At 41.5% G+C, this 16,015-nt stretch overlaps 1 protein-coding gene and 1 pseudogene across 7 annotated transcripts in view; one reads left to right on the forward strand and one right to left on the reverse strand.

Annotated features, from left to right (window-relative positions):
- LOC311632140 (protein Hikeshi-like) overlaps positions 1 to 8,027 on the reverse strand; it is a 130,616-nt pseudogene extending 122,589 nt beyond the window's left edge. Inside the window, exons 1-3 of the transcript in view lie at positions 7,834 to 8,027; positions 2,712 to 2,724; positions 790 to 1,528 (exon numbers count right to left, since the gene is read on the reverse strand). The product of the transcript in view is annotated as a protein Hikeshi-like (transcript). The remainder of the gene's footprint in view (positions 1 to 789; positions 1,529 to 2,711; positions 2,725 to 7,833) is intronic.
- The window catches only part of TFDP2 (transcription factor Dp-2), a 116,297-nt gene that overhangs the window by 16,384 nt on the left and 83,898 nt on the right, over positions 1 to 16,015 (forward strand). For all 6 annotated transcript variants that reach the window (XM_084902620.1, XM_084902622.1, XM_084902612.1 and 3 more), the window contains exon 2: positions 12,671 to 12,773. In XM_084902620.1, the coding sequence (XP_084758746.1) occupies positions 12,759 to 12,773 (15 nt within the window). In that variant the 5' untranslated portion in view covers positions 12,671 to 12,758. The remainder of the gene's footprint in view (positions 1 to 12,670; positions 12,774 to 16,015) is intronic.

Here is a 16,015-nt window from a genome sequence, read left to right on the forward strand (position 1 = left end):
CCGTATTCTTCTTCATGGAAAAATAAAACATCCCCTGAAAATAAGACCTAGTGCATTTTTGGAAGCAAAAATTAATATAAGACACTGTCTTATTTTTGGGGAAACAGGGTAGTAATTGTCATTAAGAGTTTATTTTGAAATTCATTGTCTAATGTCTGCCTTCTTTTTTGGTGACAATACTTTCTTTTTAAGTAAAAAATGAATCATTTTCAAAACAAAATGTTTTGCTTCCAAATAATTTTTAAAGGATAAGGGGAAAGGTCATTAATGAGGAACATATTTTCATTTTTCAATGTTTTTATTTTATTTATTTTTATTTTTAATTAAGCTACAGTCACTAAGCAGTTTTTATTTTTTTATTTTTAAATATATTTTATTGATTTTTCACAGAGAAGAAGGGAGAGGGATAGAGAGCTAGAAACATCGATGAGAGAGAAACATCGACCAGCTGCCTCCTACACATCCCCCACCGGGGATCTGCCCACAACCAACGTACATGCCCTTGCCCGGAATCGAACCTGGGACCTTTCAGTCCGCAATCAATGCTCTGTCCACTGAGCAAAACCGATTTCGGCACTAAGCAGTTTATTTAGGTTTCATGATCCTTTTGACTTCATGCTTTTAAAAGGAGTCTTTATCTTCAAACATGACAGATTTCAGAATCCATTAAAAATTATTTTATTCAAATTATATTTTCCAAAAGGGAGGGTTCTATTCTAGTCATCTTTGAAAGTTCTCATACCAGCTGGGACCGGTTTGGCTCAGTGGATAGAACGTCGGCCTGCGGACTGAAAGGTCCCGGGTTCGATTTCGGGCAAGGGCATGTACCTTGGTTGTGGGCACATCCCCAGTAGGGGGTGTGCAAGAGGCAGCTGATCGATGATTCTCTCTCATCAATGTTTCTAACTCTCTATCCCTTTCTCTTCATCTCTGTGAAAAATCAATAAAATATATTTTTTTTAAAAAAGAAAAAAAAGAAAGAAGGTTCTCATACCATTTCAGAACCACATTTGCTAGAATGAACGTTCCAGATGGACTTGGTGTCATGTGGGTCTGAGAGATAGCAAATGATGACACAAAATTTTAGCCATTGTCCAATATCTTTTGTGTGAATTGTGTGAATAAGTCAATTGAGGATACAGCAGCATTACCTACAGGACTGTCCAGTGATTCCACTGAAATTCCAATCTGAGCAACAGATGAAGTTCAGACAATGTTCGTGGCTCCAAATGGGTGCCGGCTTCCTTCTCCAACTTTAAGACCTGACGTTTTGAAGATGGCACTTGGTTTCCCGTTCGTGACAAATCCTGGGAGTTGCCATACTGGCATTCCATTTGAGTTAGGATAGGCAAAGTAGACAGATCCTCCCATTCCCTCAGGAAATGGGATTGTTCCCAGCATAAAAACCACAACGTGGTTAATATTTTCATAATCAGGCAAATCAAAAACTAATTTATCGTCTGCCACTTGCTGTGCAGCTGTTTGCACCACTTCCCTCCACCAAGCAGCCAAACGTGGTGGTGGCAGCCTAATGCCTGCCTTCTCAGTATATGCAGACTCCATGGAGGCAGGGACTGTTATTGTTTCTTGCTGTGTCTTCAATGCTCAGCCTGGTGTTTGACATGCGGTAGGCAGTAATATTGAATAATAAACAAATGAGCAGTGCTCAGACAACGTGATTCATCATTTCACTGCACTTGGATAGAAGACTGTTAAAAGTTGTCATTACTTGTTTATAATATTAACCAGTTTTTATCATTGTAGAGTCTGGAAAAAATTTTTTTCAACTTAAAGTAAGCAATGAATATGAAAACTATCTTTTTTTTAAGTGTGAACTGTCAGTGGTTTCAGCTTTTAGTTCATAAAAGTGTTTTTAAAATTTTACTCTTGCCTACTATTCATTTTACCTTAAAATTAGCGAAATTAAATTTACCATATTAAAATTTCCCCCCATAAAATATAAAAATATAGTTGTATTGATTTTTAGAAAGAGAGAAAGGGAGAGGGAGAGAAAGAAACATTAATTGACTGCCTGCTGCACACCCCCCACCAGGAATTGAGCCCACAACCTGGGCATGTGCCCTGACCAGGAATCGAACCAGCACAGGATGATACCCAGCCAACTGAGCCACACCGGCCAGGGCAGTTCTAAAACATTTTTTGTTCATGATAGGAAAGTGATACTCAAAATTCAGCTGTATAGCTTAGTGATATTTCAGATGTGTGAATATGTTAAATGTTTACATTTCTTTTCATTTTCTGCTGCCAAGTCATAGTAAGTGGGATTATCATACGTTACTAAATGGTAAAAATAAACATAACATTGAGTATATAGTTAATTTACTAAATAGTTCTTTAAAAACAAACAAAAAATAAATATTACTTGTTTTCTAACCACGTGCCGGACACTGGATATAATAGGTAGGTTCCCTGCCCCAAGGAACTTAACATTTTAGTTGGCAGAGATAGACCACATTTTATAATTACACAAAAGACAACCCAATGTGTACTTAAGGAGAAAGCAGGATAGAGCATTAAATAGAGACCTCTGACCTAGTCTGGGTAGTGGGAGAAGAACAGTTCTCTCAGGAAGTGACATTTGAGAAGAGATCCAGAGGAGGAGGAATTAACCATTGGCGAAAGTTCCAGGCGAAGGGAACAGCATGTGCAGAGGCCCTGAGGCAGGAGGAGCATGTGTCTGAGGAACTGACAAGGCCAATGGAACTAGATCAGAAAAGGGTATGGGAAATTGGTTTAACACAGACCTGGAGAGGTAGTCGAGAACAGATCAAACATGAAGGATTGAGTCATTAAAATGTGACTCCTACCGAAACCGGTTTGGCTCAGTGGATAGAGCGTGACATCTGCGGACTGGGGCGGGGGGGGGGGGGGGGGTCCCAGGTTCGGTTTCAGTCGAGAGCATGTACCTTGGTTGTGGGCACATCCCCAGTGGGGGTTGTGTAGGAGGCAGCTGGTCAATGTTTCTCTTTCATCGATGTTTTTAGCTCTCTATCCCTCTCCCTTCCTCTCTGTAAAAAAAAAATCAATAAAATATATTTTTTAAAAATAAATAAAATAAAACGTGATTACTGCCCCAACTGGTTTGGCTCAGTGGATAGAGTGTCGGTCTGCGGACTGGGGGGTCCCAGGTTTGGTTTCAGTCAAGAGCATGTGCCTTGGTTGCGGGCACATCCCTGGTAGGGGGTGTGCAGGACGTGGCTGATTGATGTTTCTCTCTCATTGATGTTTCTAACTCTCTATCCCTCTCCCTTCCTCTCTGTAAAAAATCTTTAAAATATATATTTTTTAAATGTGATTACTGCTAACTGTTTAGAAACAGGAATTCTATAAAGTGTTCATCAGCCAGGGACTAGTTCAAACAGTCCTATATAATAAAAGGGTAATATGCAGATAGACCGAACGGCAGAACCACTGGTCGCTATGATGCACACTGACCACCAGGAGCAGGGAGAGCACTGCTTAGCCACAATCCAGGCTGACGGCTGGCGAGCACAGCGGCCCACCTCCCACAGCAGCACTAAGGATGTCCGACTGATGGCTTAGGCTGCCAGTCGGACTTCCCCCGAGGGCACCCGGACTGCAAAAGGGTGCAAGATAGGCTGAAGGACCCCTCACCCCAGTGCACGAAAGTCGTGCACCAGGCCTCTAGTTATGATATAATGATGTAAAGGGCTCCTATATAATAAATAGCTTATATGCAAATTAACTGTCACATCATCACAAGATGGCTGCACCCACAGCAGAGGCGAGGTTCCCATAACGAGTGATCAGCAGGGACTTGAGGCTGTGTGGAGCCAGGCTGGGGCAGGGAACCTGAGGCTGCACCCCCCGCCTAGCAGGGCTTGACTGGGGACCTCAGGCCACACCACACACCCGGAGGGGATTGATGGGGACCTCAAGAAGTGACCACTAGCCCAGGCCAGGGGACCTCAGTTCACGCTGCCCATCCCAGCACTAGGCTAAGGGACCTCAGGCTACTCTCCCTGCCCAGTGGGGCTTGACAGGGGACCTCAGGCTGTGCCCCCAGCCTGGCAGGGCTTGACCTCAGGTTGGGTCCCCTGCTTGGTGGGGCTTGACTGGGGACCTCAGGCACGCCCCCTTGCCCCAGTGCTGGGCCCAGGGACCACAGGCCAGGCCAGGGTATGTGAGAGTGCACCGGGGGATCTGAGGCTATGCCCCCCGCCCGGCATGCACTGGGGAAACCTGAGGCTGCAACCCCCACCCAGTGGGGCTTCACAGGGGATGTGAGGCTATGTCCCCCCGCCTGGCAGGGCTTGACGGGTGGGAGCCAGCTGGGTCTGGATCTCACCCAATGGGTGTGGGGCCAGCAGGATCTGGGTCTCGCACGATTTCGAGGCGCATGCAGGTGGGCGGGGACTTGACTCTGATTCCCATGGCATGCCCCAGACTCTGACAGGAGGAAGATTTTCATATACATTTACTAATGTTCTCTCATCTCTGACACTCCTATTATAGAGAAAGGGCAAATAGCAATATTAAAATATTTCCTCTAATTAATTCCCTTTTAATGTGCACAAATTTCATGCACTGGGCCGCTAGTAAAACTATAAAAAGAAATGAGGAATTTACTAAGAAAATTTTAATACTGAAATTAATAAAAGGAACTAAAAAGGGTGAAAATGTGATTAATGATATATGACTTGTCCTATATGAAATTCTGAAGGCTTCTTTTGGTAATGTGAGGTATTCTTTTATATGGATTTATTATATTAATTATATTTTTTTGCTATATTTTGAGGATATATTTATTGTATCTCAAGTCAGATATATTTTGTAATTTAGTGTAGTAGGTAAGAACATGTCTGCTAGTTTTCTTTGTGGGTTTTTGTTGTTGTTTGTTTTTGTTTTGTTTTGTTTTTTGTTTGTTTTTTGCTAGTTCTTGGGTTGATCTTCTGGCATTGCCATTTACACAGTTGGTTAACTGGTCAAATTACTTCAACTGTAAAGTTCAGTTTGTCATCTGTAAAATGCAAATAGTATATTTGCCTGGTAGAATTGTGGTACGAATTATGTGAGATCCTACATGTGAAGCACTTAAAAGAGTGCCTAAGTATGTATATTTTCCAAACTTTGAAACATGAATTTGTATTTAAAATTAATAATCTTTCACATAAATATACTGCCTTTGCTGAAATTAAAGTTTTAGTAGCATCTGTTAACAGCAGTGTTAGAAAGTCTACAAACTCTGATTAAGTGACGTTAATTCTACAAATGTATTTATAACTTTGCTTTTTTTCTTAGTTGTATTTTGATTAATGGTGTACCATTTTAAAAGGCTTTGTGGCCAGAACTACTAAATTGTGGTTGGAAAGGAAAAGGGCTTGCATTTTGAGACCATCTGTGGGAGTTACATTGTCTGAAGCTGACAAGAGATTGCGGCAGATGGTGAGGTCACAAAGATTGACTTTTTGAGCTTGACATAATGTGTTCATGAAGGTGGAAGAAGAAATCCGATTTATTTTTTTTAACCAACAGAAAACTTGGTGACAGGAAGGAGTGTACAATAGTTGAGTCTGGGTAAAACATAATGCGTTAGCTTGTCTTTGAGATTACCAGTGCTGTCCAAAGATGGCGATTTCTTGAAACAGTCCATGCCATGTTTATTTACTTTCTAGATACTTGGTTTAAGTCACACATTTCCAATAATTTATAACTTAAAGACAGTGTAAAAGTCAAAAGCTTTAAAAATACTTATAAATGTATACTTTTTAGTTAAAAGGTTAAAAGCTCTAACTCAAAGCCAATATAGCATACTTATTTATTTGTAGTAATTGAATGAAGCAGATATGTCACAGTGCCATTTCCTTTTGTAACATTTATCTTACTGTAATTTTATATAATTTAAATTACATTTGAAGGTTTATGCTGTTTCTCTCATTTACTAGGATATCTCCAGTACCTGTATTAGTGCCTTACACATACTGGGCGTTCAGTGATTTCTGGATGAATAAAAAATTAATGAATGAAGTTGCCTAATCTTGTTACTTTTAGAATTTTTCTTTTTAACCACAATTTTTCCTGTTTTAAATTGGATTTATGTTGTGGTATTTTTCACTTGTACTATGTATGAATTGTGTATTATTTATTTTAGAGGAAGAAACCTTAATTTGTCATGAGAAATCAGTGAACTGCTTTTTCCTCTAACATGGGTTGAGTGCTAACCTTGTGCTAGGCAGTATCCTAATGATTTTTCATACCTTGACTCATTTAATTAAGTATTGTAGATAAACTATTACTGTTTTGCAGATTAAAAAATTGAGGCACAAAGACATTAAGGTAAATTTGTTCAAGTAATTCATGCACTCAGGCTCTCTTTCAAATATTTATCTTTTAGGTAACAGTGGTTCTCAACCTGTGGGTCACGACCCTTTTGGGGGTCCAACGACCCTTTCACAGGGGTCGCCTAAGACCATCGGAAAATGCTGATATTTTTATTACAATTCATTTCAGTAGCAAAATTACAGTTATGAAGTAGCAACGAAAATAATTTTATGGTTGGGGTCACCACAACATGAGGAACTGTATTAAAGGGTCATGGCAATAGGAAGGTTGAGAATCACTGATTTAGAGGTTCCAATCTGCACTAGCTCTGGAGAGAAGATACAAAGGAATACAGTACTAAACAAAATTATGTGGCTAAAGCAGTATTTTTTGTTGTTGTTAATCCTCACCTGAGGATATTCTTTTCCCATTGATTTTGAGAGAGAGTGGAAGGGAAGGAAGGGTGAGGAGGGGGGGGGAGAGGAGAGCAGAGAGAGAGAGAGAGAGAGAGAGAGAGAGAGAGAGAGAGAGAGAGAGAGGGGAGAGCAGAGAGAAAGAGAGGCATTGATGTGAAAGACACATTGATTGCTTGCCTCCACATGTGCTCCGATCTGAAATCCAATTGTAACCCAAGTACATACCCTTGGTTGGGAATCAAACCTGTGACCCTTTGGTGTGCAGGCCAATGCTCTAGCCACTGAGCTACCAGCCAGGGCTAAAGCAGTATTTTTATTGGTAGCCTGTCACTATAGTGTGCTGAAATAGTAACACTCTTAATGTCTTTGATTTGGGAGAATGGCACAGTGCCGCTGAATAACACAGTTCTTGACATTTAATACACAAATGAATATTAAATATAGTAATGAAGCATATGCACGGGGACAAGCAGCTCTGGCTATTACAACCGTATTCTGAAAACGAAGAAATGGGGAGAAGGGAAAAAAACAAGCCAAATCTGGTAGCCCAATCCAACAATGTCTGCTTATATTTCACTAGAAGCCCAGTGCACAGGTTTGTGCACCAATGGGGTCCCTCAGCTTCTTTTCATAATCTGGGACCCCTCGGGGGATGTCAGACTGCTGGTTTCAGCCTGATCTCTGCAGGCCATCAGGCCAAAACCGGCAGTCCGACATCCCCCGAGGGATGTAGTAATGCCCAAAGTGGCAGGCGCCTGGGGAGGAGCCCGAGCCTGGGCTGGGCACTGCTCCGCTCCCGCTTATCCCGGCCCTGCTGTGCCTGCTGCCGCCACCACTCAGTAGGCAGGATAGGCTCGTGCTCACCAGCCATGAGGCCAGCGTCTGGCGCCCATAGGTCAGCTGAATGCCACTCTCAACTGGTGTGCCAGGCAGCTATTACTAGAACTAGGACTCGGAGAGCAAAGGAGATGGCCCACACTGAGAAGGACCTGCAGAGGCCAGACCATGCTCTCCCATCCCACTTCTCAGTTTCGCTTGCATGGATCAGGACAAAGCCTGCTGCCCGAGACTGGCACCACGTGGGGAGGGTTGCAGCGGGGAGAGGGGCCCTGACCTGCCAGTCTTGGTGACAATAATCTCGGTGCCCAGATCATTGAATTCATTCCACAAAGCCTTCATCTCAAGCTGCACACTCACGCTGGCCACCTTTGCGTTGTTCTTTACTGGCACCTCGGTGGTGGCTGCGCAACTGGCCTTGGGGCCTTTGGGCTCGGCAGTGGCGCTGGTGGCAGCCCCTGCGGCCGGCATGTCATAGTGGCTGGCTGTTCCAGTTGTTCCGCCGTAATTGTCACTGGGTTTTAGTATATAGGCTAGAGGCCCAGTGCACAGATTGGTGCATGGTGGGCTGATCAGCTGGCCGGTGATCAGGGCCATTCAGGGCCACTTCACCCAGTCCTGATTGGCCACTTAGGGCCAGGGCCAGCCAGCGGGGGGAGGGTCCACGGGAGGTTGGCCAGCCATGGGAAGTTGGCTGTGTGAGTGCACTGACCACTAGGAAGCAGCTCCTGTATTGAGAATCTTCCCCCTGGTGGTCAGTACGTGTCATAGCTACCGGCTGGTCATCTGGTTGTTACGTTTGCTTAGGCTTTTATATGTATAGATTGGCCAGAATTTGTCAGAATTACATCAAATGGTCAGCCAGTCTGAGAGGAAAACCGAGAGTGTAGTGTTTTTAATTGAACACATGGCCACCCTCAACTTCTAAGGAAGAAGAAGAAAATGTATTGGGTAGGCAACAGTGTCTGCCTTAGATAGATATGGCAGGTTTCTAAAATTTAACAGGTACTTTGGATGGGAAAGACCTTTTTGATTTTTGTCATAACTACATTTGAGTCAGTAATAAGGAAATCTTCAATATATTTAAATTAAAAATTTTTGTGATTAGGAGTATTCAGTGTTGATATATAAATTGTAGGGCATTTGGCACATTGCCTTTGTGGATTGGATGATTTTCACTTCAACTATATCTAATTTACTCCTAACATAACCCTAAAAAACTCAGTATACCTATTTTTCAGATGAGGATACTTAAGCTCAAAGAGGTCACACAACTAATAAGTTTCAGAGCTGAGACTGAGCCTAGATTAAAAAAAAAAAATCCGCTGAAACCGGTTTGGCTCAGTGGTAGAGCCTCGGTCTGCGGACTGAAAGGTCCCGGGTTCGATTCCGGTCAAGGGCGTGTACCTTGGTTGCGGGCACATCCCCAGTAAGGGGGTGTGCAAGAGGCAGCTGGTCGATGTTTCTCTCTCATCGACGTTTCTAGCTCTCTATCTCTCTCCCTTCCTCTCTGTAAAAAAAAAAAAAAATCAATAAAATATATTAAAAAGAGTGGGGATTCTTTAAAAAAAAAAAAAAAAAATCCATGCACTTTCCCCTCCACTAACAATGCTACTTTACTTATTAGACCCGTACTTCAAGCAAGGCACTTAAAACCAGTTGTTTTGATTTTTTTCCTATTTCATTAGTTCTTGCCTTTTTCCTTCTTCCTCTGAATTCCCAATTTTTAATTTGGGAATGTTTCTCAGGCTTCTTTTGTTTCTTGTGACACCAATATTTTACAAGAATTCAGTCCTTTCTTTTACAGAATGTTTCTCCATTTAAGTTTTTCTATTTCCTTAAGATTAGATTTAGATTATGCATTTTGGGTGGAAAACCTCAGAAGTTATACCCATCTCAGTCATTTGAGGAGATGCAAATGTTGGTTTGTCTCTCATTGTTAGTGGTCAATTGGTAGCTTTGATCACTTTTGCTAAAATGGTGTGTATCATGTTTTTTTACTGTGATATTTGAAATTATGTGTATTTTGTGGGGAGATATTTCAAAAGTATGTAAATATCCTTCTCACCAATTCTGATTGGCTAATTTTAGTATTTAGCAATGATTCTTGCCCAATCCTTTATAGAAAACCACAAATTGGGGTTTTTCTAACTCCATCACTCCTTTATACAGGGCGGGACAAAAATAAGTTTACAGTTTTGAGTACATGAAACACAGTTTATTCTTGTATTGATATCTATTTTTTTAACTAAATTATGCTTTATTTTTTATAATAAATCTTTATTCAGATTATTACAGGTATTCCTCTCCCCCCCTCCCCATAGCTCCCTTCCACCTGATTCCCCAACCCCACCTCATGCCCTTACCCCCGCCACTGTCTTTATCCATAGGTATAAGATTTTTGTCCAATCTCTTCAGACCCCCTAGCCCCTGAAAATTGTTAGTCCACTCCCTTTTTATGTCCCTGATTCTATTATATTTACCAGTCCATTTTGTTCTTCAGATTTTTTATTCACTTGATTTTTAGATTTACTTGTTGGTAAGGCATGTATTTGATGTCTTTTTGTTGTTCATAGTTTTTACCTTTACCTTTTTCTTCTTCTTCCTCTCCTTAAAAATACCCTTCAGCATTTCATGTAATCCTGGTTTGGTGTTGATAAATTCCTTTACCTTTTTCTTGTCTGTGAAGCTCTTTATCTGACCTTCAATTCTGAATGATAGCTTTGCTGGGTAGATTAATTTTGGTTGTAGGTTCTTGCTGTTCATCACTTTGAATATTTCTTGACACTTCCTTCTGGCCTGCATAGTTTCTGTCGAGAAATCAGCTAACAGTTGTATGGGTACTCCCTTGTAGGTAACTAGCTGTTTTTTCTCTTGCTGCTTTCAAGATTCTCTGTCTTTTGCCCTTGGCATTTTAATTATGGTGTGTCTTGGTGTGGTCCACTCTGGATTCCTCTTGTTTAGGGTTCTATGCGCTTCCTGAACTTGTATTTCTTTCACCAGGTAGGGAAAGTTTTCTGTCATTATTTCTTCCAATAGGCCTTCAATATCTTACTAGCTCTCTTCTTCTGGCACCTCAAAAATCCAGATGTTGGTATGCTTAAAGCTGTCCCAGAGGCTCCTTACACTATCCTTGCATTTTTGGATTCTTCTTTCTTTCTGCCTCTCTGGTTGGGTGTGTTTTGTTTCCTCATATTCCAGATCTTTGGTTTGACTCTTAGGGTACGTTGATCTACAATTGAGTTTCTGTATATTCTTTATTTCAGACAGTGTATGCTTAATTTCTGACTGGTCCTTTTCCATTTTTTTGGCATTCTCATTAAGGTCCTTGAAGGTCTCACTAAGCTTCTTGGAGGTCTCATCAAGTTTCTCCAGGGTTTTTAGGACATTCTTGAGTAACCTTATAAATGTGGTTCTGAACTCTGTGTTGTCCAGTAGTTTACTTTCCTCCATCTCTCCCATTCGTGACATGCTTCTGTGTCTCCTCATTTTGGCTGCCTTCCTGTGTTGATGGAGTGGCTTTGTGTGGTAGGTGACCTATAGGGGTCAGTAGCTCAGCTCCCCCAATCACCTGATGTGGTCGCTCTTGGTATACCCCGTTGTGGGCTGAGTGCAAAGTCTTTGTGTAATTAAGCCTTGATTGCTGTTGGTACACTGGGAGGAATTGACCTCCAGGCCAACACTGTGTCTATAAAGGAAGAACTGCTGCACTGGAGATGTGCCTTGTTTCAGTGGGACTTCGGTGCTCACTGAGTGCGTATCCCGAATGTGTCGCTTATGGGTGTGAGGAGTTGAAACTGACCACTAGGAACACTGGCTTCTGGATCTCCAATGGGGCACAGTTCAGCTACTGTCTGGGGCCACCCTGCAGGAGCTACAGCGAGAACCATAGTCCTCTCCTCCCTGCTTGGAGCTTGGAGGCTTTGGGGCTGTCTGCACCAGGCTTCAGGTTTGCTAGGTTATACTGTACTAGAGGCCATTCATATGCAAAAGCCACTGCTTGGAGCTTGGGTGTGTTTGTAGGTTGTGCGGGGTGGAGTCTCAGGGCATCACTAGTCTAGGGCGTGGCCAACAGCGATGGTTGCCTGTCAGCCTCTCTGCCTTTCCCACCGCGTCCCTGCGTCTCGCGCCCCCACCAGCAAACAATTATTCTTGCATGCAGCCCTGCAAGCAAGCCACCCTCACTTTCCAACTCAATGGCAGACAGTCTAGCTTCTCCCCAGAAACTGGATTTCAGAGAGATTGGGAGCTTGTCTCTCTTCGGGTTGAAGAAAGCAACGCCCACCAGCCTATATCACACATGCGCCCCCTTACCTCAGTTTTTCAGCACTTGTCCCTTGAATGCTCCTTTCTCTTTCAGTCTAGTTACAGGGCTTTCTTTCAGCCAGCTTTCCTGTGGTTCTGGGTGGTAGACGTTTTGTCTTTTAGTTGTAGTTTTAAAATTGTTGTGCACGGCTGCAGTTTAGGTGTGTTTACCTACACCGCCATCTTGGATCCCTCTTGTTATCTATTAATGAACTTGTATTTTCCATATGAACAACTATAAACCTGCTTTGTCACACCCTCTATTGAATACTTGGCATTGTATTACAAAGAAGAGCTTCCCCTTCTTTCTCATTATTTGTTCATATTACTGTGAGCTCCTGGAATATTATTTTATTCAATGGGTTTGTAATCTGTTACAACCTGTTGCTAGCAATATGTACTTTGGTGTTCATTGTCCGGTTGTAAGCTCATTTTTTGAGCCCTTCCTTACTTTAGACACAGTAAAATGTTCTAGGTTTATCTTGCCCCAGACCTGGAATTGGCTATTTCTCCAAGAAACATTGTTTTTTTCAATGGGTTGCCTAAAGCAGCGTAGTATAATATTTCAAAACCCCCGGCCCTGTCACTTCTTTGCTGAGTTGATTTGATCAAAATATTTAACCTCTTTAAACCCCAATTTTTATTTGGAAAATGGGGATTAAAATGGTACATATCTTATAGCTTTGTTGTGAGGATTAACTTAAATAATTTACTTAAAGAGCAATATATATACAGCACATAGTAAATATGACATAAATGTTGCCTATTATTATTATTACATTATTCTCTCTTTTTCCTTTCTTTGACAGGATGTTTTTTAAGGAATGACTGAAGACAAAGTTTTTTTATTTTTGTTCTTAATGGCTTTACAGAATTTTAAACCAAATACAATTTGACATGACGGCAAAAAATGTAAGTATTTGTAAGTGTTTGAATGTAAGTATTTTTAAAGTAAATTGTACTTTTTTAAAGTAAGTAAGTATTTTTAAAGTAAGTTGTACTGGTATTTTTTTCCCCCCACCACTCAGGTTCTTCAAATTTAATTTACTGCCATTAATTTATAATTGTTTTTGTTCATGCAACGAATGAGATAGTAAATTTGAATGCTACTGAATACAGTACGCTAATGGGCATGGTAGCATTCTTATAAATTGCTGTCTTATAAATTCTTATAAATTGCTGTCTCCAGAAACTTTCCCACCCTGCTCCTTTGTTGGGTACAGTAATAAATTTGCTTTGGTATTGCTGGAGATTTTCTTACCCTCACTATTTTCTTTGGTTCGGTGTTTTTCTTTGGATTTTCTCAGGGAAATTTGTATACTCATGTATAGTTCAGAAAAGCCTGCCATGGCATGATTCCTGGAGCGACGTTAGGACTTAGATGTTTTGGAGAAATTATTCAATTTTTGTTTGTTTGAAACTATCATTTCTGAATCTACTTTCTTTTAAGTTACATTTTATTGTCATAAAATGTAAATGATAATACGTTTTATTATCAATAGATTTGTTCTCAGTTATGATGAAGGATTATGCCAGAAAAGAAATACTAAGCATTCAGGAAGTAACTTACTATAATAGCTTTACTATTCCTAGATTATTGTGTTGGAATTTTTTATTGCAGGTTACAGAAATCAGCATAGACTTAAACAAAAAGGGAATTTATTATAAAGATACAGAGATGTCTCAAGGAATTGAGTGGGCCCTCAGAAAGACCTGGGTCCAGGAACTTGAGATCTACCAGGAATTGAGGCAATACTTGGTTTCCATATGTCATCTCTGCTTGTCTCTGTGCATCTGCTTCATTACTCTGTCTCTCTGCCTATCATCTTCCTCAGTTCTCCCGTTAGCATCTCAATTGACATGTTACAGAGCCAGCCTGTTCAGAGAGAGACAAGTGTGAAAGGGAGAGCCGGAGGCAGCCCTGCAGGTTGGGGAGGACGTCTGGCAGTGCCTCAGCTTGATACCCACTATCCCAGGGGTCCTCAAACTTTTTAAAGTGGGGGCCAGACCACGGTCCCTCAGAGAGCTGGAGGGCCGGACTATACGAACTACTAATTCCTACTGTAACACCTCGGCTGCGCTCACTGCCCAAAAAACCTGGCGGGCCGGATCAGACTCCCCTGGGGGCCGCATGTGGCCCGCGGGCCGTAGTTTGAAGACCCCTGCGTGACTAGACCTTGCTCCTTCAGATTACCACTTGTTCTGATCGATGGCACATGCACTTTCTGAGTAGCGCTTCAAAACATACAAAGAAGTGGAAAATTGGGTCTCTGAATGGTTTGCCTCAAAACAAGAAAAGTTCTATTGGGATGGTATCCACAGGTTACCTGAAAGATAGGGGAAATGTGTAGCTAGCGATGGACATTACTTTGAATAAAGCACTTTTCATGTTTCTCTTGAAATTACCGTGTTTTCTTTTATTACAAAATCTGCATTATTAACTGATACACCTAGTATATATGCACATTACTATTCTAGGCTCCTGCCTTCTTGGGTCTTATAGTGTAGTGAGAAAAAGACAGTGTCAGTTAATGATAATTGTGAAGAAAAACGCTAAAAGGAGAGATTGACAGGGATGAGGAAGTGCTCTTTCAAGATGATCAGAGGAGTCCTCTTTAAGAGAAAATGACATTTATCCGAAAGCGGTTTGGCTCAGTGGTAGAGCGTCGGTCTGCGGACTGAAAGGTCCCAGGTTCGATTCCGATCAAGGGCATGTACATTGGTTGCGGGCACATCCCCGGTAGGGGGTGTGCAAGAGGCAGCTGGTCGATGTTTCTCTCTCATCGACGTTTCTGGCTCTCTATCTCTCTCCCTTACTCTCTGTAAAAAAATCAATAAAATATATTTTTTAAAAAAAGAAAAAAAGAGAGAAAATGACATTTAGTAAGAGCAGTGCTCTTGAATCTCAATCCAAGGAGCCAGCCATGTGTGTATCTGGGGAAAGAGCATTCTAGGTAGAGGCTGTCCCTCGAAATACATCCTAGATCCAGCCACTTTTCCCCATCTCCAATATGTCATTTGGTACTAATTAGGATACAGGGCAGAAGATAAATTAAAGAAGACTTTTCGTATTTGTCTTGTGCGACTTGGTAAAGAGGAACTCTTGCGGTAGTGTAGGATTTTGGGGTATACTGGAAAATGGTTTTGAATATATTAAAGTTGAGGGAACTAATAACATCACAGTAGAGATATTGGCTAGGCAGTTTGGTAAGTGACTCTGGAGCTCAGGGTAAGGCTTGGGACTGGGTATAGAAATTTTTGTAGTCATTTCATATTAAATTATTTTAAAGCAGGGACTATCGGAGATTATTTAGTACATGAGTGATTAGAGAATACATGAGGACCAAGGAGACTCAAGGAATTGCCAGAAAAGGAGGCAGTGTCATCCCGATGATCTGGACACCAGCGAAGGAAGTGTTTCAAGAAAGAGAGAGTGCTCAGTTATGTCACATGTCACTGAAAAGTGACTCTGATATAGAAGATATTGCCTGGTCTTATGGCGGCATCTTAGACATATATTCAGTTACTTACGTCTTAATTTTTTTGTTTTCCATTTTGCAGTTCTTTTATGAGAAAAGTTTTTTTTTGTGAGGAGTTAGTTGCACGTTTTCCATGCCATACTTGGTCTCTTATGATTGCAAGCAATAGAATATGAGGTGTGTTTTTTTTTTTGTTTTTTTTTTTTTTTGCCTTGTTCAAAATAGCTTATGGCCGAAACCGGTTTGGCTCAGCGGTAGAGCGTCAGTCTGCGGACTGAAAGGTCCCAGGTTCGATTCCGGTCAAGGGCATGTACCTTGGTTGCAGGCACATCCCCAGTAGGGGGTGTGCAAGAGGCAGCTGGTCGATGTTTCTCTCTCATCGATGTTTCTAGCTCTCTATCTCTCTCCCTTCCTCTCTGTAAGAAAATCAATAAAATATATTAAAAAAATAAAATGATGCTATTTAAAAAAAATAGCTTATGGCAAAAGTGGAACATGCTGGTTCATATAACGAAAGTCTGGAGTACTCTGGCTTCAGACACCGCTGGATTCAGGGGATCAAATGATGGTGTCAGAGCTCTGTTTTCCTTTTCCACCTCTTGCCTCTATATGGTGGCATAACAGCCTACATTGGCCTTAGGATGTTTGTCTCAGAGGAAGAGAGGGAAGTTTTCT

Source organism: Pipistrellus hanaki, assembly GCF_964339955.1.
Source record: "Pipistrellus hanaki genome assembly, chromosome: 13".
Classification (NCBI taxonomy): domain Eukaryota; kingdom Metazoa; phylum Chordata; class Mammalia; order Chiroptera; family Vespertilionidae; genus Pipistrellus; species Pipistrellus hanaki.